The sequence below is a fragment of the Chionomys nivalis genome, chromosome 13 (genome assembly GCF_950005125.1).
Source record: "Chionomys nivalis chromosome 13, mChiNiv1.1, whole genome shotgun sequence".
In the NCBI taxonomy this organism is placed as follows: Eukaryota; Metazoa; Chordata; class Mammalia; order Rodentia; family Cricetidae; genus Chionomys; species Chionomys nivalis.
The window spans coordinates 12,753,658-12,776,768 of record NC_080098.1 but is presented as its reverse complement, the minus strand read 5'-3'; the positions used below and the strand labels follow the sequence as shown (position 1 = coordinate 12,776,768).

The 23,111-nt window shown below is 43.6% G+C and overlaps 1 protein-coding gene across 3 annotated transcripts in view; it reads right to left on the bottom strand.

Moving 5' to 3' along the window:
- Pip4k2a (phosphatidylinositol-5-phosphate 4-kinase type 2 alpha) overlaps positions 1–23,111 on the bottom strand; it is a 171,258-nt gene that overhangs the window by 15,509 nt on the left and 132,638 nt on the right. For all 3 annotated transcript variants that reach the window (XM_057787809.1, XM_057787807.1, XM_057787810.1), the window contains 2 exons: positions 11,546–11,692; positions 7,684–7,722 (listed from right to left, as the gene is read on the bottom strand). In XM_057787809.1, coding sequence (XP_057643792.1) covers positions 7,684–7,722; positions 11,546–11,692 — 186 coding nt within the window. The remainder of the gene's footprint in view (positions 1–7,683; positions 7,723–11,545; positions 11,693–23,111) is intronic.

The window sequence follows — 23,111 nt, the reverse complement described above, 5'->3', positions numbered from 1 at the left end:
ACACTGACCTTGCTATGAGCCATGGAGGACAACATCTGCAGAAACTGAAAGCTTTTGGCTTCTTCTACAGCCTACAGTAAACTCTCTCAGCAGTCAGCACTGTCCTCCAGCGAGGAGCAAACTATGCTGCAACACTGATCTAAGAGACAAACGAAGACGGCAGGAGAGGTGCACCACATTCAGCATGGAGGTAAGGTTTTAATTAATTCTTATCCCCCCTGGCTTAATAAGGAATATAAAGGATTCTCTAGGAGCAGATTTAGCCTGACATTTGAGACTTTAAAATGTTCAGAACAGCACACTCAATTTTAGATGTGACCACAAGCCTCTGTGGATGGCTTAGGAGACAAAGATGGCAGTGAGACAGACACCTGGGAGGTGGCAACCTCAGGGGAAGGAGGTGGGAGGCTCCAGACGCTTCCCGGGGAGCCAGGTAGACACGAGGCAAAGAGCAAGGCCCTGAAAATTTGTTTCGTATTACTTACCCTTTATTCTTAAAATGTAAAATTATGACTTTTTACAGAATCTTGGAATGTAAAACCAAAAATGTAAGGAAAATCTTTTTTTACCAATATAATATTTTTACCAATTTTTTCAACCAACATAAATAATTTAGGGAAAGTAATTTTTTCTAATGAGGATCAACTAACACATATACACATGCATGTATATGCTCAACTACTGCTGTTTGTACAGAGTTTAGTGCAGTCCATTTTAAGGCTTGTAAGATGAGAAGTTATATAGGCTTTTGTATTCAATTAAAAAATTACGTTATCTTTCAGATGATAATTTAAAAAATACTACAGGAAGTTAAATTTGTATGTACAGTCACAACTATAACTTTAAAACATACAGAATTCAAACTAAAACAACATTGGGTTTTATTTTCATTCTATATTTTATACAATCTAGCCAACTGTATTATAAATGGTGTTAGCAATAGGAAAGTGAGAAATACATGTTTCTTAAGATTTAAATGCACAGAGTCCACAATCACATAACACGGAGCCCGCTTGTTTCAGTCTGCACACAGACCTTCCTCGGAAGACGAGGGCCTTGGTCACACTTGAGTGTTTAATGCAAACAGGATTTGGTACCAGAAGGTTTTAATGCAGAGGATTAGATGTATCATCGTACGTTGCGATTAAGACTTGTATTTAGAATGAAATGAATTTTTGTTTGATGTGCTCACTTAGTAACCTACTTAAATGTGTTTTTCATCACCGTAAGCCTCAATGTCAAAGATGGCTACTTGGTGTGTCTTTGATGGCTATTTCCGGGACACTTCAAGTCAAACAATTTAAAAAAAACATGTAGTCACTGCTGTACCAGAGACTGCTTATGTTCCTAATTTACTTGTTATTCTAAGCTCACCTAAATGAAAATAAACTCATGTAATAGAATAAAATTCTATGCTCATCATAAAAAGAAAAAAATATCAGTCTACAAGGTAGGAAATTCCCCAGAATGTTCCTGGAAGGGAGAGAATGCAGGCGATTCTCGCACTGGAGGCAGGAAAAAAAGCAGTTGATGAAATAACATCACATGTATGGTATCAATTTTGGGTAACAAGAGATGCTAGGGATTTATAATAAAATCGGTTCCGCCTCCCCAAACAGCTAAGCCACAAATTTGATACATGAAAAGGCAAATTAGTGAATGTGGGTGAAGCTCACTGAGAAGAGGCGAAGGTAACAGGTGCTTTCCCACAAGATGACACGTAATGACCTCCCTCATGCACAGAGGCAGATGTTGACCTAAGCACCTACGTAGGGAAACAGCCTACGAGACCCTTATTAACTTTTAACATCCACAGTGGGGAAAAGGAGAATGGCCACATCTGTCAGCAGCGTCTGGATAGGACAGTTTCATCAGTTCAGACTGGAATCTGTTTATATGTAGACTGTGGAAAGAAAATATACTTAGCACACCTGTAAAACTATGTTGTAATTAAAAGCAAACCATTGGTAAGTTTAAGTGTCATATTGCTATTTAGAACTGTTAAACTCTAGCTATGGGCTATTTTCTCTAAGTATCTTAAGATGACATAAAAAGAATTATTACTTAAGAATACTTTTATAGCCAGGTGTACTGGTGCACACCTTTAATCCCAGCACTTGGGAGGCAGATGCAGTTTGAGGCCAGCCTGGTCTACAAAGTGAGTTTCAGGACAGCCAGAGCTACACAGAGAAACCCTGTCTTGAACCCCCAGCATCCAAGAAAAGATCAAATTGAAATAAAACAAACCACCAAAATACCCCCCCCGCCAAAACACAACCAACCAAGAAAAAAAATTCACATTTTAATGAATATTAAGTAGCTATATAAAAGGTGATGGTTTGATCTTCTTCCATAAATAACAACGTTGTTGTTAAACAGTGGTCTCTAAGATCTACAAAATAGGACCTCAAAATAGGTTTGTTCAGGGGTTGAAAAGTTGACTCAGTGGTAAAGAGCATGTGTCAGTCTTCCAGAGGACCTGAGTTCAAATCCCAGCCTTGACTCAGGTGGCTCATTACTGCCTGCAATTCCAGTTCTAGAGGAACTCAAGACCTTTGACCTCTGCAGGTACCCACATTCATGTGCACAGAACCACACACACACACACACACATACACACACACACACACAATTAAAAATTAAAAGGAAAAAATAATATTAATTAATTAATTTATTTATTTATTTTGGCTTTTCAAGACAGGGTTTCTCTGTAGTTTTGGAGCCTCTCCTGGAACTAGCTCTTGTAGACCAGGCTGGCTTCGAACTCACAAAGATCCGCCTGCCTCTGCCTCCTGAGTGCTGGGATTAAAGGTGTGTGCCACCACCGCCCGGCCAAGAATAATATTTATTAAAAGATAGGTTTGTTCCAATTCTATGTCATAAATATTCACTGTTAGTGACAATGTGAAAACTCTCATAGACTGAAAACGCAAAAGGAAGTTTCTTAAGTCCTCTTGATTCTGCCTTAACATGAACATAGTAAACTTTACATCTATTGTAAGGTGTGCACATCTGTAGCAGGCTGGCCTAAATTCAGAGCACATACTACATGTTAGACACGTTCTCTCTTCCCTAACTTCGCTGGAAGTAAGCTGGCTTACAGGCCTTTCCACCTCTAATAGCAGAGCTCTGCGTTTCCGATGCTTGGCTGAGTACCCAGCACTTCATGTCAAAACTGCTGAGCAATTTCAATGCTGCCGTGTGTGCCAAATCTGGAAGGATGCTCGTGAGGCTCAATGCATGAGCTCATCAGTTTTTCATATGCCAGCCTTACCAGTCAGGAAAAATTACAAGTAAATTAAAAGTTGGAAACCCCTACTTGTAAGCCAGGGATGCAGCTTAGCCATAGGGTACTTGCCTAGCACACAAAAGAACCCTGGGTTCCATCTCCAGTATCTCCCGCAACACAAGCAAAACAACTCCACTTCTTAGAATACTCTTGGGGTTTCCTCAAAGTCTCCCAAGGGGCATGCTTACACATTTGCTGATATGTCTCAGAACATGTTTTCATCAGTGTTATCAGTCACTTTAAGCTTTTCAAAGAACAAGTGTAATTTTGATGACACTTAACTGTGTTCTACTGTTGGCCAGTATTCCTAGAGGAATCTCCAGGAAGATTCCATTACTGGCATTTCCTTGCTTGGTCTTAAAGCTGGACTCAGATCCCTGACTCTCCAACGCAGCTGGTCCACAGGACTGAAGTTCCTGCTGTTATCTTTTAAGTTCTGTAGCAGGGGAAGGAACTCAATGACTCCATGCTTGCTTTGCATACAGGAGGCCTTGGGTTTGACTTGCCAGTATTGCAGAAAAAAAAAATTAAACACAATAATTTGTGCTTCTGTTTTGAAGGGAAAGTGTGTTCTGTCCTTTGGGTGTTTTTCATGCCACCTAAGAAGGAAGTCAATTCCTTCCATCCGGGAGAAGAGGAAATACAGAGTGTGTTTAAAGCATTAGTTGTCTGCAGAGAGCAGAGTCCCCAATAATCTCCCTGAGCCGACAGGGTGCCCAGAGTGGAAAGGCATGCTGGAGAAAGATTTCCTGAAGAGCTCACTGCTGCGCTTTTTGTACCCTGCTCAGTGCCTGGTACCCTCCGATCCTTGCCTATAAGGACTAGATATGGGTAGGTATTAGTTGTAATTGGGGGACCATTTAAAGACTTCAGAAGAAATGCTGAAAACTGGTTGGGGGAAGCAGTTTTAGGTGAGAGGGTATGGATGATTAATTCTACGATTAATTCTAGTAGGTAAAATGTCAGAGCCAGCGGCAGCCTCTTAATCGCCAGTGCAATTCGTGATATGTAAGAATCAACAAGGAGGCTTTCCGAGGCCCATTATCAACGACGATTACTGCCAATACAGCTCTGTAAATGCCAATTGCGGGGCAGCTGCTTTCTTTCCAATGGGTCCCGGGGAAAAAGTGGCGTGTTAAAAGGAATCTTCTTGTTCTGACCCTCTAACTCCCAGCACACAGGATTCACTTCACCCGAGTTTGGAGACCTGTGTGGAATGAGGAGTAAAATGCATTTGTGTAAATCCCGGGGACTCTCTCTCTCTCTCTGGAGAACACCGGCTTTTTAAAGAGTCAGGTCAAATCCCCTGGAGATCAAGTGAGTCCCTGCTGTGGGGCTGGCTAGCTGGCAGCATGCTAAGACTGTCATTTGTAAAAAGCAGTCTGCCCAGCTATAATTAGGAATTTGATGTCACACTGGAATTGGAGCGCAGCTGTGAAAAGATCGACCACCAGGGAGATTCGCATTTCTCTGTCTCATTTAGAGCGGGTGGAACTGCTGGAGTCATGAAAGGAAGATGCCCTTCCACTAAAAAGAAAAGAATTAGGGAATGAAACAAGTCATAGCAGCTGTCAGAATTTGACAATTTTTTTTTTTTTTTTTTAAAGAACTGTTCCTATAAAAAAAAAAAAACTCTCTAGACATCTGTACATGCATGCTCTGATACTTGTTGCCACAAAGTCATCCCATTATTGTTAGAATATGGGGACTTTATCTCCTCCAGTTCCATCCCCATTATTATGCTAATGCAAATCACACTAATTGTGTGTCAAGAAGAAATTCAAGGGATGGGACTTGTCTGCACCGATATCACTAAACACTGAAAATGACAGTTTCAAAACTTGTCATCAACAAGTTAAAAGTATGGGAAATTAAATAATGGCTGCAGTGAACAGGTCCCGGAGAAGGGGAAGAACTGCAGTCCCTAATGAAGCTGTGTCGGTGGAGAGTCTGGGAAGGGCGCTCTGCAGAATGGCAATCACTCTGAACAAGACAGGGACATGCGGCAATTACAGCGGCAGTGACGAGCTTTCCTGTCTAAGAGGCTGAAAGATAGGAAATAAAGCATTCTCGGCGTTACCCACGTACTTCAAACCACAGGTACCAGTGATTATTCTGAAGGTGTTTAAGGTTTTACTCAGGAACCCCCCAAGGGCTATGCTTTTAAAGAAGAGTCAAAACTATTAACTGATCCTGGAAGGAAGGAAAACCAATAGCTGGGGAGGGGGCAGGGGAGGAGAGGAAAGGAAAACAGTTAAAAAAAAAATACCCTAAAAGCCCAGTGTGTCCGAGTTCAGTTACGGCAATGCATTCCACTAAATGGTGGCAACGGAGTGTTTCTGGATTATCAGTAAGCTCCCAGATAGTGGACCACGATGGCCTTTGCATCCCCTATGTGCGGGTGATTTCTCCTCCCCTTCCCAGTTAGAATCTGAAACCTACATGGATAGGTAAGGTAGCCCTAGGAAGCATCCTCTGACCTTTTGGAAAAGAGCTGTCAGATCCCCAAACCTCCAACACAGTGCAAAGCCCTGGGTTCTTCCTCAAGGCAAGAGTGTCAGCCTCAGCGACAACAGTGTTTGCACAGCAGGAGGCCCAGGGCCCAGGACTGTCTGTGTACCAAATCAAACACTTGAAATCATGCATGAAGGTGGAGGAAATATAAATATATAAATGGGTTGTTTTGTTAAAAATAGTCTGAAACCAGATCATTTACTTAATTACTTAAAAAATAGGACCCTGGGTAAATTGTTTTAGCACCATATTTAGCCTTCATGCAGGATGTGACTGAGTGACCCATTATTTCAGTCCCTGAGGCTGGGACAGTAACCATGAAAACATATGTCCGTGCACACACACACTTGTGTGCACACATGCACACACTTCTGAATGAACACAGCATAGTAGATGTGCAAATTCATAAAATTCAAATTGAAACAAAATAATATTCTAAAAGAAATTAATAAAAAAATTTTAAATCCTTGAGTCTAACTTTAAAGAGATAGTAAAGAGAAGACCCTTCTGAGGCTGGTGTGTAGGAATATTCGAGAATCCAGGCAAGTCTTTCCCCCAGTCTGTCAATCAGTGCGTCAATCTGGGCTAGTTTAGATCTACATGCAGGAAGCCATTTCGAAATTCTTTTTTTTTTCTTAATTTAAAAGTATTTAATTTTGAAAAGGAATCACATATGAAACCATTTTTCCTTATTTTGCTTAGAATAGCAGTTTTTTTTAAATTTAACAGCCCAAAGCTTATTTCTAGTCTTTCATTAAATAAATGTCTCTAATGACCCGTGTTTCTGCCATAACCCAACAGATTTAAATTATCTATCCCTCTCTGTTTATTTGTGCTCTGATCTATTATAGTTGTTCAAAAATCTTTTCAACATGTAACCACTTAATCCTAAATTTCCACATCTCTTCCAAGTAATCACTTTTAACAAAATTGGATCCAATTCTTTATGTCTCCATCTACCAATCTGAACGAATTACAATCTTCAAACTGACTTAAAACTTAGATCTCTCAGGAAGACTTCTGCAAATAATCGCAACTATGAACTTAGTTTTTCATGATGAGCTGTTTCCTGTTAACATCTAATGTATTTACAAAGCACACACACGGTCCCTTTCCAGCTATCACTTGGAATGTTTCACTAGCATCTTACCAACTCTCTTTCCGCTTTATCAATCCTATCGCAGCCCGGATCTTATTTATCAATACTGAAATATTATACTTTTAACTTTTAAAACTGAAAAGTTACTTTATAATGTCCCCTAGAGACTGACCCTTCAAGTCTGTAATTCTATAAAAGAAAGCAAATGAGATTCAAGTGTTACTTGATTTATAATCAGTCAGAAGATATGGAGATATAGTCCTTTATAATCTTTTCATACTTCACTTTAAAAATCAAAACCAACTCCGACCTCATCTTACCATTGTATACTCAAAAGGAAATTTAAATCAATATGTAATGGCCGAGAAAATGAACAGAGGCAAAGACCACAGTCAAGGTTACATATGGCGAGCTGGGGTAAAGAGGCCTTGGGACCCAAGTTCCTCAACCCCTAGGACCCACATTCTGAGTTGGAATTTCCATTTCAGTTGACAGTACAGGCAGCTCTGTCTGTGCAGAGCCGGTTGTCTGTGACCCGTCTGTGTCAACTGCACATATAACTAGTAGGTACAGTATCATACAGTCACCAAGAAGGTGATGAAGGCATGCATCCCCAGGCTGCACGGGTGCTGGCTGTGCTGGCTGTGCTGGCAGCAGCAGCAGCAGCAGCAGCAGCAGCAGCAGCAGCAGCAGCAGCAGCAGCAGCAGCAGCAGCAGCAGGGGAATGGGAAGAACCACACCCAGAGCTCCCCGGACAGGGAAGAGGCGTGATGGCGCTTACCTTTTCTTTGTCACTAGCTTCTCTAGCCACTGTGGAGCCCTGAAACACAAATAAATGGTCAGAATGGATGGACTTGCATGAGGTGTACCCAGCATGAGACAAACCCAGCTCTGTCCACCCTCAGTGTGTTCCCCTGGTCCCAGCAGCCCTCACCTGGCCTGTGGCTCCCCCTACAAGTGTTCTTGTCCACTGTTCACTCTTCTCCAAGCCCACTCCTGTCATTTTTGTCTGACCCATCATTCTCTCTGGTCCTGACCTTCCTGCTTGGAAACCCGAGAATCTGGCACCACTTGAGCAGTCACTGGTTAAACACTGATCAGAACCGTACCAGTGGCTAGAAATGGCTGGTTTCACTATCTTCAAAAGGAAGATGTTGGCAACAAAAGCACGGAATGCCCCTTTGCCCATGTCATGACCTCCAGATGTGGAGCATCCTCGCCTCTGCCGCCTTCCTGGCACCACGGTGCTGTTCTCTCCCCAGGCAGTGACTGAAGGACAGTTCCACTGAGCTCCCAGCACACCCTCTGTGAGAGCACTCTGACTCCTTTTACTTTGGAGACTCCTTCAAAGCCACAGGCTTCCCGATGTCTCTTTTGTTCTAGGCCCTATGCTGAGCACAGGAGTAAAAAGTGGAAGAAAACACAGCCCTTGATCTCCGGGCACCTAGTCGGCTGCACCAGTTTTCAAAAGCAGCCTCTCAGAGCTGTGTTAGCCAAAATGTCTGATGGGAGATGGGATGTTACCTCGGAGGTCCACAGGAGGTTTGGGGGGCAGGCAGAGTTCAAGCAGACTGCCTTTTTGTGGAAGGTTTTAATTCAAAAGAAAAATCAAGGAACACAGACAAGTTGATTCTTAAATTAGAGTCCCAAATATGTGAATTCAGCAATCCTTACTCAATTCTTTGTGTTTTGCCCATGACAGAGTCTGTGTTTACTGAAGTGGGTGGAGAAGGATCAGAGTTACAGATTCCTTTTCCCCAGCACCAGGTGCCTGAACTGCTATGATATTCGTTAATTTGATCACTGTCAAATCCACAGCCATCATCCTGGACCATTAAAGTGGCCGATCATGAAGGGAACCCATATTTGACTTGAGCAAAGAAGTTGGTTAGCTTTGGAAAGAAAAACAGATTCTAAATGCATACAGCATGTCTGTTTAAGCAATGGGTGCTGCCCAGAGCCATTCTTCTGAAAGGAGCAGTTATGAATCAGTTACCTTCTTTTCCAGAAAACCATTTTATTTGAGAAAACCACAAATAAACTGGAAAACACCTGCTCGACAGTGGATGGGGCCGCAAGGGTCTGAATGCGCTGTGTTCTGTCATTCCACATGATTGACAGCATTTGAGGTCAGCGATTAAAATGCCATCAAATGAAAACCAGACTTCTGAGAAACTGTATTTGTCCTCAGTTTCCCCATGTGAAAGACTTTCAATGTGGCTGGTGCAGATGGTCACATGACTTTTGATACCGTATCATTCGATATGCTGACATTGGGATACTATGTTAATTAAGAAACACCTATGTCAGGGCAGGAGAGATGGCTCAGGAGTTAAGAGCACTGGTTGCTTTTTCAGAGGACCTGAGTTCAATTTCCAGCACCCACATGGCAGCTCACAAATATGTATAACTACAGTTCCAGAGGATCTGACACCTTCACACCGATGCACATAAAATAAATTTAAAAAGAAACAAATATGTCTTCAGTGAGACATGTATGACTAAAAAAACCACACATGCGGACCAGTGCATGCAACTGACAACAGATCTTAATGAACAGGGTACAAACTCCTCAGTGTAACAAGACTGGAGATATTACGAACTGTTAAGTTTTGGTGTATTAACAAACGATGTCTACAATTACCCCTCTCTTTTCCAGCTATATATCTGTATGAGCTCAGATTCTTTCCCACCAAACAATACCCAGCACACTACACTGACAGCAGGACCAGCCATGACATCCCCACTCTCCCACATTGATGCAGACACTGCAGAGATATAAAGTAAGGGGCGGGAGGGAAGCTGAGTGAGGATGGAAGGCACCACGTACACACATGAAACTCAAAGAATAGATTTAACTAAAATAAAATATGCTGGGTGGTAGTGGCACATGCCTTTAATCCTAGCCCCACAGAGGCAGAGGCAGGCGGATCTCTGGGTTTGAGGCCAGCCTAGTTTACAGGGTGAATTCCAGGACAGCCAGGGGTACACAGAGAAAACCTGTCTTGAATAACCACCCCCCAAAAAAAGAAAAGAAAAGCAAAATCATGTTTGTCTAATATTTCATTTTTTAAAAATAGCTGTTTTCATAAAAATCCATTAATACATAATACATTTTCATTAGTTAAGGTAGCTATTAATAAATATTAATATAAATTTCAATATTTTATAATTTTATGTTTAGTATTCTCATAAATTTCTTTTAAGCAAAGATTTTCTTTATTTAACTTATGTGTAAGATATGTGGGAGAGCCTGCGGCGACCAGAAGAGGGTATTAGATTCCCCTGGAGGTGAAGTCACAGGTGGTCATGAGTTGCTGGATGCTGGGAACTAGCCCTCTGGAAGAGCAGCAAGTACACAGAGCCACCTCTCCAGCCCCTGCATCCATTTCTAATACTGTAGACATCCACAGACAGACCCTATACAAGGCAAACCTTCTTAGGGTCCTCTTTTGTATATGTGAATGAGTTCTAAGATTAAAAAGAAAAATCCTGACACCCAAGTACCTCAGATCAAGAAAAAAACCCTTTTCTGGGGCCATAGGCTAAATATATTTAGCTCCGTGGTCCGTAAAGTCTCTGTGGTTCCTGCTGAACTGGTCACTATACTGCAAATGCACAGATAAGACAGACCACACACATGATACAACAATAAAACTTTTTTTTTAAAAAAATAGAAACACAACCCTCTCTTTGTTTTGCCATGCAATCACACTACAGTTGGCTGAGTCTAAACTTGTAAAACTCAGATCATGCCGCTGCAGCCAATTTTCCAGGGGTTCCCATCTTTCTGCCATCTTTGAGCTGTCCAGTCTTGGCATCTCCTGTCTCCTTTGTCGTGAAGCTTCCCCCGATTCTTACACGCTCTCCATTGGTGCCCTCATGGGTGCACCTTTCTTTACATCCTGCTTAGCAATGCAGGCCTTGCCAGCTGGGGGAACAGGCCTGCGATCTCAGCCACTCAGCAAGCCGCGGCCGGGATTACTAGTCAAGGCTTATTTTGACTTCAGGGTGAATTTAATGCTGGCTTGGGCAACTGAGTGAGACCCTCTCTGAAAATAAGAAGAAAAAGGGCTGAGGCTATAGCTCAGCAATAGAATACTTGTTTACTGTTAACAAAATAGTGTGGCCTTCCCTGTTCATTTCTACAGCACTCATCATTTCCCTAAATAATAATAGTAATATGTATATATGTTTATATATACACACAATATATATAAAATGAAAAAATTATAATATACATATATATAAAATCTTCAAAGATTTGTTCTGTTGTTTTTATTTATTTATTTACTGTAGTGTGTGTGTTCTGGGCATGTGCAGGTGGAGGTCAGAGGCCAACTTCTGGGAACCAATTCTTTCCTTCTACCATGGAGTCTGAGGTGTGAACTCAGGTCATCAGGTCTGTGGGGCAAGTGCTTTTGCCTGCTGGGCTACCTTGCTGCCCCAGTCTGGTCCACTCATCAACTACTCCCAGCACACAGACCACTGCACGGCACTGGCTGACAGACTGCAGCAGCATGGACTGAGATACGAACTCTAGGTGCATCTGAATTATTTCATTCACACAATTAACTATAACATATACAATATGGACGGGTACGCTTGAGCCACTTAATGCAAATGACCGAAGCCAATCTCACCTTTAAGTCGTATTTCCTATACACAGATAAACGGTGGCTGAACACATTCCTGGTAACAGTCACGTAGATTTCCACTCCATCGGCATTAAGCCGGTACATTCCCAAGAACTGAGGAAGAAGGGTGACCCCGTGACATTCCACTATGTACTAGACAGGAAAGAGAGAAAGGAAAAACAGCCGTCAAAACATGGCGGATCACTGTGAAACTTGGCCTTTCTAACTGTGGGCTTATTTAAAGTAGAATTTCTAATTCTTGAGGCTTTATTTTCTGAAAACAATCACTTGGTGTTGCTCACCCCTCAGGTCTGTGTTCTCCATATATATAAAAATTAGAACATTCAATCTTTAAAAAAACCTTTTTTATTAATTCTTTGTGAATTTCACATCATGTGCCCCATCCCACTCACCTCCCCATCCCTCCTCCAATTCACCCTCTGCCCTTGTAACTTCCCCTGCAAAAGAAAACAAACAAACAAACAAAAACAAAACAAAACCTCACCTTGGAAGCTGCGGTAGAACCCTCAATCTTATCACTAAAGAGATACTTTTTTTTTCAGTAGCTCAACTAATCCACTATGTCAAAATTGGATACAGAAGCACAAGGCAAGAAAGAAAATCCTTTTAGCTGCAGGGACAGCCCATCTAGGTCCTTCTTATTCCCCAGAAGGCCTGAGGATAACCTCATCCCTTGATCTTGAAGCTTGTGAGGTGAGGGTAACGAAGAGACCACTGAAAGCCTGGTGCTTGGGGCCTAGCTCTTCGGTTTCTTGTCTAGACGTCGGTGGGCATGAAGAGGCCTGAGCTACAAAGAAGCTGGAGTTGTCTGGCCAGGCGCTGCCTGCCATCAAGTCTCAGGGTTGCAGACACAACATGACTTGGGTCATATGCCAACGAGCCACAAGAGGGAGCTACTTCCTCTTGGAAGCAGTTATTGATAAACTATGGGTACCACCACAGGGGCCTTCCCTGTAAACAACGGGGGAAGATTCTAAATGAGCCTTTTAACGTCTATGACACAGGGATGAAACCTCCAGGATAGCATCAACACCACAGTTCCAGTGTTGTGGGTGCCCTACCCACTGTGCTCACCAACAGTCAAGGGTTGTAGTTTGGGTTCTTCTGGTATGCGTATGTGTTGCACACACGGTGGCGTGTGCCTGTGGGTCAGTGTACAGAGACCATAGTGGGCTTTGGGTGTCATCACCTCGAGGCAGGGTTTCTCACTGACCATCTACAAACTCACCATCTTGGTTAAGCTTGCTGGCCAGGAAGCTCTCAGGATCTGCCTGTCTCTGTTCCCCTCAGTGCTGGGGTTACAGGCACACGCAGCCTTGCCCGGCATTTTACATGGGCAAGGGGGGTTGAAAGCCAGGTCTTCACATCACCAAACAAGTGCTCTTGCTCATGGAGCCATCTCCCCAACCCCTATTTTGAGTCTTTGAAACATTAGCAAAAATGTTCTAATTGGACTTTTTAGTGGTAAACATTACTAAGTCTGGGGATATTTAACTCTCTAAAGAACAAAAAGTCCTTGGCTCTTCTCATTAGAACTGAACAGTGTCTATCTGGTTTTTGCTATTTAGAGTTCTGACAAATCTCAGAGATGCTCCGGCCCCTTTCCTTACAGATAACAACTGAGCTGTCTACTTGAGCTCAGTCTAATTTCTTCCATCGAGTCTCATCCCAGCTTGTTACTTTAAATAGACGAGCAGAGCCTAATTTGAAGCCAATAAATCGACTTGAGGTTTGCTAGTGCACAACAGGTGGTTAATAGTTCTTGGCTGAAAAGGAAATTTCCCACAGTGATTTAAGGGATTAAAAAGTGTGTTGTTTGCCAGTAGGGGAAGGTGGATGAGCGGATCTTAACTCAGTCTGGGGGCATCCGTACTGCGTGAGGGAGGGAACAGGCTTGGGAGCCAGGAAGATGAAGCACAAATCCTTGGGTAGCCATTTACATGCTGTGAGGTTTGGGGTAAGTTAACTAGCCCACTTTATGTTTTAGTTTCCCTTCCCAGAAAACGGAGTACCCAAATGCCCACCTAGAATAAAGTTGTGAGGATGGCAAGGGAAAGCATTCAAAAGACCCCATGCCACAGTCTGTACTGAACCCCACTCTTTCTCAGTTACCAATGATGGGAATGCAAGCTGTCATTCAAAACCTGGGAAAGAAACTGTTGCATCACTTCTATTTGCCCCCTGTTCCAAACTTCTCACAGCCACATCCTAGCGTCCGTTCTGGGGGTCGCTCTAGGACAGGAATTATTTTTGCAGACATGGAAAGTTATTAGAGGCCCCAAAGGCAGGGCAGTGGCTCATCACCTCTTCCACGCACATTTTTATCCTTAAGAAGGTGTCAGGGATGACAGAGTCCTTACCACAGATGCGTAAGGACAGAGGTTCAACCCCAGTACTACAGAAACCAAGGCATGCCAAGATGAAAGTCTTTGTAGAACCACAGAGAGCCTGGCTCCCAGAGGCTCTACCCATAGTCCTACTGACCCATGCTGAAGAAATTGAGTGGTACATGAAATCGCCAAGCTTTTGTTTCTGAACCTTAGAACCTTCATCTGGCGATGGATCGAGGTAGAGACAGAGTCTCAATTTGGAGCAACGGTCTGAGCTCTTAAGGCCCAAATGAGGAGCAGAAGGAGGGAGAACATGAGCAAAAAATCAGGACCACGAGGGATGCACCCACCCACTGTGACAGTGGAACTGATCTATTGGGAGCCCACCAAGGCCAGCTGGTCTGGGACTGAATAAGCATGGGTTGATTCCGGACTCTCTGAGCATGGCGGTCAATGAAGACTGATGAGAAGCCAAGGACAATGGCACTAGGTTTCGATCCTAATACATGAACTGGCTTTGTGGGAGCTTAGCCTGTTTGGACGGTCACCTTTCTGGACGTAGATAGAAGGACCTTGGTCTTCCCGCAGGGCAGGGAATTTGGACTGCTCTTCAGTATCGAGAGGGAGGGGGAATGGAGTGGGGGGAGGAGAAGAGGAGTGGGGATAGGGGGAGGGAAGTGGGGGGAGGGCAATATTTGGGAGGAGGGGAGGGAAATGGGAAATGGGGAGCAGGTGGAAATTTTAATTAAAAAAGAATAAAAATAAATAAATAAGTAAAAAAAAAAAAAAAAAAAGAAAATAAGCCCACTTTATATTACACACTACAGCTTCCCTGTCTCCAAGTCTAGATAACACAGCAAAAACAACCAACTCTGATGCATTCCATCAACAAGTGTCACGTGTCCTCAAAGGTTCCGTTCCCCCATGGGGCTCTTTGACGAATACTTTGAAAAACACAGATTAAATGAACCTCAAACTCCTGAGTGTATAAACATGCGCAAAGCCACAAGTCACATCAAAGTCCACCTTTTCCACGTCAGTGCTGCCAAAGTGCATTTGATGCTAAGAACGAAGGAAGAACTTAAGGATCAGCAATTCTGCAGGAGAAAGTTGTACCCACTGGCTGGAGTTCTGGATGGGAGTCCGGGAAAGTGTTCCAGGTACTGAGTGCTGGAGCCGACCCGGTAGATCCAGGCAGCTCTACACACAAACTCTCTCTCTCTCTCTCTCTCTCTCTCTCTCTCTCTCTCTCTCTCTCTCTCTCAAGGTTTTTATTTAGAGATTTATTTTATTTTATGCAGTGAGGTTCTTGCCTGGTGCCCCGGGGTATCAGAAGAGGGTGTTGCAGCTCCTGGAGCTGGAGTTAATGATGGTTGTGTGCCAGTGTGGGTGCTGGGAACAGAATGGAGGCCTCTGTGAGAGCAAGTGCCCTTAACTGATGAGACATCTTTCTATCCTTCTGCTCACAAACTCCTAACACCAAGGACAGAAACTTCTAGAGCACTGGTTCTCAACCTTCCTCATACGGTGATCCTTTAACATAGCTCCTCAGATTGTGACTCCCCACCATAAAATTATTTTGCTATGACTTCATAACTGAATTTTTCTACTGTTATGAATTGTAATGTAAATATCTAACACGTAACCCCGTGAAAGGGTCATTCAACCCCGAGCGGGTCATGACCCTCAGATTGAGAACCAGTGTTCTAGAGGCAACCTGCACACCAGTGATTCTAAGCCAATGTCTACAGACCACCGGAATACTACATGACCCAATCGCACGCTGCCGGGACCTATTCAAGAGCTGCAAGATCTCAGGTGAAATGCCCCACTTCTCTGACTCCTGCATTTGGAAAACAAAACCATTTCAAGGGAACAAAATGACTGACCACAGGGTTTTGATGAGCACGAGGTAGTGCGGAAGTAGTGTTTGTAATCTGGGTATTTCGGTTTCCCAGAAATCTTACCCCACCTGTACTCTCAACATTCATTTATAAAACATGTTTACTGAGTATCTGTTGCATGCCAAGCACTGTGTGCGCCAGCATAACCTGTAATAGAGAGACTGGGCTCTCCACTTACACAATCCATCCTACAAAAGGCGCCACTGGCGGGGAATGGCCTCTACTTCCTGTTGTCAGCTCTTCAGGTAGTCTCCAGTTTGGTTCTACTGCCTGCTTCAAACTGCAGCACAGGGTGAGGGTCCGGCTCCTTCCAACACCTCCCTCCATTTTATCCCAGGATCTACCTCAAGTTCCCAGGTACCACGACCCCCGGAAGTACCTAGACAATGTCTAAGTGGACTACAGATTCCTTCATGAAACTGAACAGAGACCCAAACACTCCCTCCCCCACAGGCACCAACTGAGGCCAACTGGGGACCTGTGCAGATGCCTTCACTAGGTATTTAGTGGTCATGAGGGACTGATTAATCGTCCACTATTTTTGTTAAGGGTTAAAAGACCTACGTTTTAGGGAAGCAAACAGAAGTATTTAGAGAGAAACACTATGTAGGTGTCATTTACTTTCAAATAATCATGCAAAACCTCAAATTGATTTAATTTCCTTCATGTTTGAAAAATTTTATATCAGAGAGTAAAATTTGGGGTATGAGGAGACGGCTTAGTGAGTAAACACCCTTGCTGTGCACGCATGAGCAGTGGAAGCCATGCAGGAATGGGGTGCATGAGTCTGCACAGGTTCCTCTCAACCAGAGGAAGAGCTAGAATTCTTGGAGGTAGAAGGACCAGATGGCCTTATAGAAGCTGTGAAAAAATAAGAGATCCTGCCTCCCACAGGGAGAAAGGCAAGGACTGAGACCCGAGACTGTCCTCTGACCTCCACTGTGGTTCTCACATACCCCTCCCTCCCGCCCTCCCTCCCTCCCTCCCTCCCTCCCTGCTCAAATGAAGAAGGTGAACTGAACCCACGCCTGTATTTGGCTCATATCCTTCTTCACCTATGACTTCTTGACCAGCTTCCTGACTGTCTGCATTTGGTTTATGGCTTTCCTTGTCTTCCATTCACTCTGGAACTTCTGTCCCCACTACATTTGCCCTCTACCTCTTCAGGGCACCTGCCCTCACTAAGATCATCATTGGCTCAGGGGTTGGTAAATGTGGCAGATGCTTCTCAGTCTTCCCATAGAGCACGTGACCTTCTTCTAGGTCTTTACTGTCTAATTTCAACTTGGCTTCTGAAGTACCTGTCTAGTTTCTCTCTCTTGGTTCTCTTTCATAACTTGCTGGCCAATTCTTCCTTCACCATGTGCCCAGAACACGTGGGTTTGCCCAGAGCCTTCTCATCCTCTTATCCTGCACTGCTTTGTTCTCATTCTCTCTGAATCCTAGCAGGTCCTTGGACTTTCTATTTCCAGTCAATAATCATCCTTTGAACTTCACTCACACAGGATTCAACTCAGGAGGTGCAGCATCTTTGTAAAATATAAGTCCCATGAAGGGGCCACTGTTTCTGTTTTGTTCACAATCAAATCTTGATGTGGGATTCCCCTCTGTATGCTGTGAATGCCATTGGTTAATAAAGAAACTGTCTTGGGCCTGTGCAAGGAATAGAGGTAGGCGGGGAAATGCTGGGAGGAAGAAGGTGGAGTAAGGGAGACGCCATGTAGCCCCGCTGGAGACGGACAGATGCCAGAACTTTAGTCAGTAAGCCACAGCCACATGGCCATACACAGATTAATAGAAATGGGTTAAATTAATATGTAAGCATTAGCCAATAAGAAGCTAGAGCTAATGGGCCAAGCAGTGATTTAATTAATAAAGTTTCTGTGTGATTACTTTGGTTCTGGGCAGCAGGAACCAACAAGCGGCTCTGTCCTCCTACAAAATCCCCAACACATGTCCCTAGCATGTAAAGTGCATTTAAAACGTAAATATGGCTGGGCGGTGGTGCACGCCTTTAATCCCAGCACTCGGGAGGCAGAGGCAGGCGGATCTCTGTGAGTTCGAGGCCAGCCTGGTCTACAAGAGCTAGTTCCAGGACAGGCTCCAAAACCACAGAGAAACCCTGTCTCGAAAAACCAAAAAAAAAATAATAAATAAATAAATAATAAAAAAATAAAAAAAATTAAACGTAAATATGTTGAGTAAATTCAGAAAACAATTCAAGGAGCTGGAGAGACAGCTCAGTGGTTAAGAGTGCTTGCTGTTCTTTCAGAACCAAATTTGATTCGCAGCACCCACAAAGCATCTCACGATTATCAGTAACTGCAGTTTCAGGGGTTCAGACACCTTCTTTTGGCTCTGTGGGTACCAGGCACACACAGCGGCAAGGACAGACATGCAGGCAAAACACAAATATTCTTAGGAAGAGTGGGGGGAGGAAATGACCCAAGGGATGTCTTACAAATGCTCTGCAGTGTGGACCTTCTCTCGCTTACTGCTCTGTTCACAATTACAGCAGGACTCTCAGTTCTTGAATTAGAAATCGAATGTTTGCATTTTGAAAGTAGAAAGAAAAGCTACAATTTGGTTTATGATGAGGGGCAAGGCCCAGGTGTTCTCCTGATGTCAGAATAAATGAAGCATATTACATAAGGAAAAGGAAGGCACGTGTCTGTGGTGGAATATTTAACTATGTAAAGATGTGTTAATTTGTTTATTTTGCAGAATATTACTTTATATAAAGGTGTGCTACATTTGTTTATGCTGTGGGATATTTGTTTAACTATGGAAAGATGTGTTACATTTGCTTATGTTGTGGAATATTACTATGTAAAGGTTGCTGCATTTGGTTAACTATGTAAAGATGGGTTGCTTTGCCTACTTAAGGCGCCTGACTGTCTAATAAAAAGCTGAGGGGCCAATAGCTAGCAGCAGAGGGACAGGCAGGGCTGGCAGGCAGAAAGAGTAAGTAGGCGGAATCTAGCTTCCCGAGGAGGGAGAGAGAATGAGGGAGAAGAGATGGAGACACCTGGGGTTGGCCAGCCAGCCAGACATGGAGAACATACACAATGAAAGCAAGGGAAGAAGCTCTGAGGTAAAACGTAGATGAAGAGAAATAGGTTAAATTCGGTTACAGGAGCTGGTGGGCCAAGCCTAAAGGAGGGCCAAGCATTCATAACTAACGGTAAGTATCTGGCTCACGATTTGGGGCTGGCACTCTGATAAAGCCTGCTACATGTGTCAGCCGTAGAGAGATAAAAGTGTTTCAGTTTCACCTCTGCTTGCTGGATAAATACTGTGAGTGGCTCACAACTCCAGGTTACAGTCCACCATGGCAGGGAAGTCAGTGAGTGCTCACACCACACTGGTTTAAAGCAGAGCACTGAACGGAGGAGCTCACTCTCCCGCTGCCCGAGGAATGGTGCCACCCACAGTGGGCGAGGACTAACTAGGAACTCCCGCAGACATGCCTCAGGCCAACCTAGTCTAGACAGGGCCTTATTGAGACCGCCTGGGCGGTTCTAGACTGGTCAAGTTGACTGAGGGAAACTGCCCATCACAGAGCCATGACAAAGTACCTGTGGACTGTGGAAACTACTATCCCATGGTTAACCAGGGTGGCTCTGGGAGGGCTACAGCTCACAAGCTGTACACAGAGCTATTGAGCTAGTCTCTCATTCTGTGCATATTAGGCACCGTGTGACGGTTACAAGTGCAAGGAAAGGCAGCTGAGTCACAGCCCCACAGACACAAATGTGTCACCAAACATGAGTCAGTAATGATACTTGATGACTTACACAGAATTCACAGAAGAAACTCTCCCAATGTCCCCAAGTATGTATGGACTTACAGAGACGGCAAATGGTGACCTTTCAAGTCACAGCACGATGTGCAGAAATCCACAGGGGCCTCCTTCCCTCCCCACCCTTGCTATCTTCACACTGACCAAGAAGGAATCTTGGGTCCTCCACAGGGACTAGGGAGAAACCTGGTGCTTTTGAACTGCTTTGAACAAGATGGGTGTGGTGGTACCCATGTTTAATCTCAGGACTAGAGGGGCAGGTGGCTGAGGTGAGAAGATTCAACGTCAGTTTGGGCTACACAGTAAGACCACTCCTCACGAAAAACGCGGAAAGAGGGCCTCAGGTAACTAAGGAAGAGACACACAGGTTGAGGAGGCTTAGGAGCGAAGGAACAGGGAGGAAGAGCGAGGTGGGAGGACCTCTGGGGGTCTTCCTAAAACACTCTCAGAGAAACTGTTATGCAGAGACATAGTATTTTTATCATGTGTGTGTGTGTGTATGTGTGCCTGAGTGCATGCCTGTGTGTGCGCTCATGTTCTGGGCACATGCATGCCACTGCACGTGTGTGGAGGTCAGACAACAACCTTGCGTGTTAGGTCCCGCCTTCCACCTTGAGGCAGGATCTCTTGTTCACCACTGGGCACCAGGCTAGCTGGCCCTTGAGCCCCTGAGGACTGTCCCATCTCCACCGTCCACCTTGCCAGAATGACAAGGGCTTTCCCACCTGGCGTTTTGTGGGTTCCAGGGATCCCAGCTCAGGGTCTCAAGCTTTCGCAGCAAGCCCTTTGCCCGCTGAGACATTTTGCTAGCTCAGGAACGGTTACATTTTTTAAACGTGTGATGGGAGATCCCTGTTTCAAGGAATCTCTGTAAATTAATTTCCAAAAATGAATAATTGATGGAGGAAGGTCATTTGTCAATAAACAAACTGCCTTGGCCCATTTGATAGGCTACCCCTTAGGTGGGTGGAGTAGACAGAATAGAATGCTGGGAGGAAGAGGAAGTGAGCTCAGATGCAGGGCAGCTCCTCTCAGAGCCAGAAGCGATGCAGCCAGCCACCAGGTCAGACATGCTGAATCTTTCCTGGTAAGACTGATGCTACACAGACTATTAGAGATGGGTTGATCGGGATATGAGAATTAGCCAGTAAGGGCTAGAGCTAATGGGCCAAGCAGTGTTTAAAAGAATACAGTTTGTGTGTCGTTATTTTGGGGCATAAGCTAGCCAGGCAGCCATGAGCCGAGCTGTGGGAAGAGGCCCGCAGCTCCCTACTACAGAATGGCGCCCAGGCATGGGGCACTGAATCTACAGAAAGCCTGAGAAAGCTTGGGAAAGAATAGAGTAAAGCATGTTTTTTTGGTAGCAACAATTTCTTGGGTCTGCTCTGCTTGCCAGAGGCAAGCAAACGCTCTCATCTAAGAGAGGCTTCCTGACTCAGCTTTAGCTGCAAACCTTGCTGCTCATTTAAGAGGTCCTACCACGAAATACTTAAAACGGTGTTGGTGAAAAGCTGAAGGCATGCTTTTCGGTTTTCAGCCATAGCAGGAAAAAAAATGTGCTGTTTTAAAATGCCGGCTTTCTGGGCCATCCTGCCAGGGCAAACTCTGACTGTTTGAGGCAGGAGGGCTGACTACAGAGAGAGGACTTGAATGTTGTCTGTGGATATAGTATTGCAGCTTGTTTGCTGGCAAGGACCTTGAAACGCCACAGAGTTGTGGTGATAAACATGGCTACAGCCGGTACCTCAGCCATGAGGCTGGAAAGCTAAGGAATGGCTGGATCCAGTCGTCGAAGCCACGGCTTTCGTCCTACTGATATTGCTTGGTAAATTAAAGACTCATGTGGTCAGAAAAAGAGAGAGAGATATACAGTAAAGAGAGATTCAAAGACAAAGAAAACTTTAAATGATTTACAGTGTGTTTAAAAATATATGCAGGCTGAAAGATAAAGTTCTTAAAAGTAAAAAAAAAAAAAAAAAACAAAAATAAGGAAGTAGTTGGGTGTGGTAGCACACGCCTTTAATCCCAATGCCTGGAAGGCAGAGACAGAAGAGAGTTCAAAGACAGCCTTGTCTAAAGAGTTATTCCGGGACGAAGATATACAGAAAATATAAAGTAAAAGTAAACAAAATAGAGTTAAAATAAAGCTGCACAAAGATGGAAATTACACAGAGAATCTTGATACTGTATGCTATTATGCTCTCTTTGAATTGTTTGAATGCTGAGGAAGGAGCAACAGATGCTAAAAGATATTTGTTTATAAATGCTGCTGAACTAATCCAAGATAGATATTTTCAAAATACCTTGACTTCAGAATTTGGATCTAAGGATATGATACTTTGGAAAAGAGTTTCTTCTTTTGTTTTCACAGAGGATGAGACTCTTTGGATTGCTTCTTCGATCCCAATATGGTATGATAGACCACGTCCTCCTGAAGGGTTGCTGTGAACACCTTCAAAAAATTACTTTGCTCAACTGCCGACTGAGAGGAACCTAGCACACAGGTTATACCATGAAAGACTTGATTAACAGCGCCCCCATTCAGCAGGAAGCAGTTTGGAGAAAAAAAACTGCGCCCATGTTCCCATATATTGTTTATAAATGTTCTTTTACATTTAAAGGGGGAGATGATATAGATGTGAATAATTTGCATTGATATGAATCTTGGTTTACTGATATTAATTTAAGGTCAATTTTATTATATGTATATGTATTTCTGATATTGATTAAGGTATTGTGATTGTGTAGTTCACTTAAAAATGTAATGTCTATAGGTTGTTAATGGATAATTATCAATAATAGTCAAGTTTGTAGTCATGTTAGTTAGATTTTCTAGATGTGCATGCATATATTTCAGATAGGCATTCATCATATCCTTCAAAGGCTAGAGAATATGATATTTTAAATGTTTTAATAACTTAGGGTTTTTCAAGACAATGAGACACTCTGCTCCTGGCAGCACCAATCTACTTCAAGAAGAAGAAGATGGGCATCGAAGAGGATCCTTATGGAGTTTGACAGCTATTTGGGCAAGAAACTGCTCTTGCCTGAACTATTGTATAAACTGGACACAAAGAACCCGCAGAGAGAGGACTGCTGAACTTGCCTAAAGGTGAGATGATCTTTTGGGGTTCCTGATTCATGAAAGAGACATGAATTCATGCGAGACATTCTGCAGGACACAGCAGATAGTGACTGAACTGCCTTTGAAATTTCCTGCTTCATGGAAATGTCTGCTGGAAACTATGGGCCTGTAGGCCGAAGATGGATGCCCCAACGGTACAGAGAAACTTTGGGTGACTGTCAAGGCAGCGAGATGTCTCTGTCATTTCTAGAGTTTGAAAGTTGCTTATTTTTTGTTTGCTTGGGTAATATTGTATCTTTCTGGAGTCTTTGATGGAGTTGAAGAATAGATAGATAGTTATAGTTTTCCTTAGTTATGATAAAGATAAAATAGATGGAAATATTGTAATTTTTACTTGATAACTGTTTTGTTATATGTAATTTTGCTATGT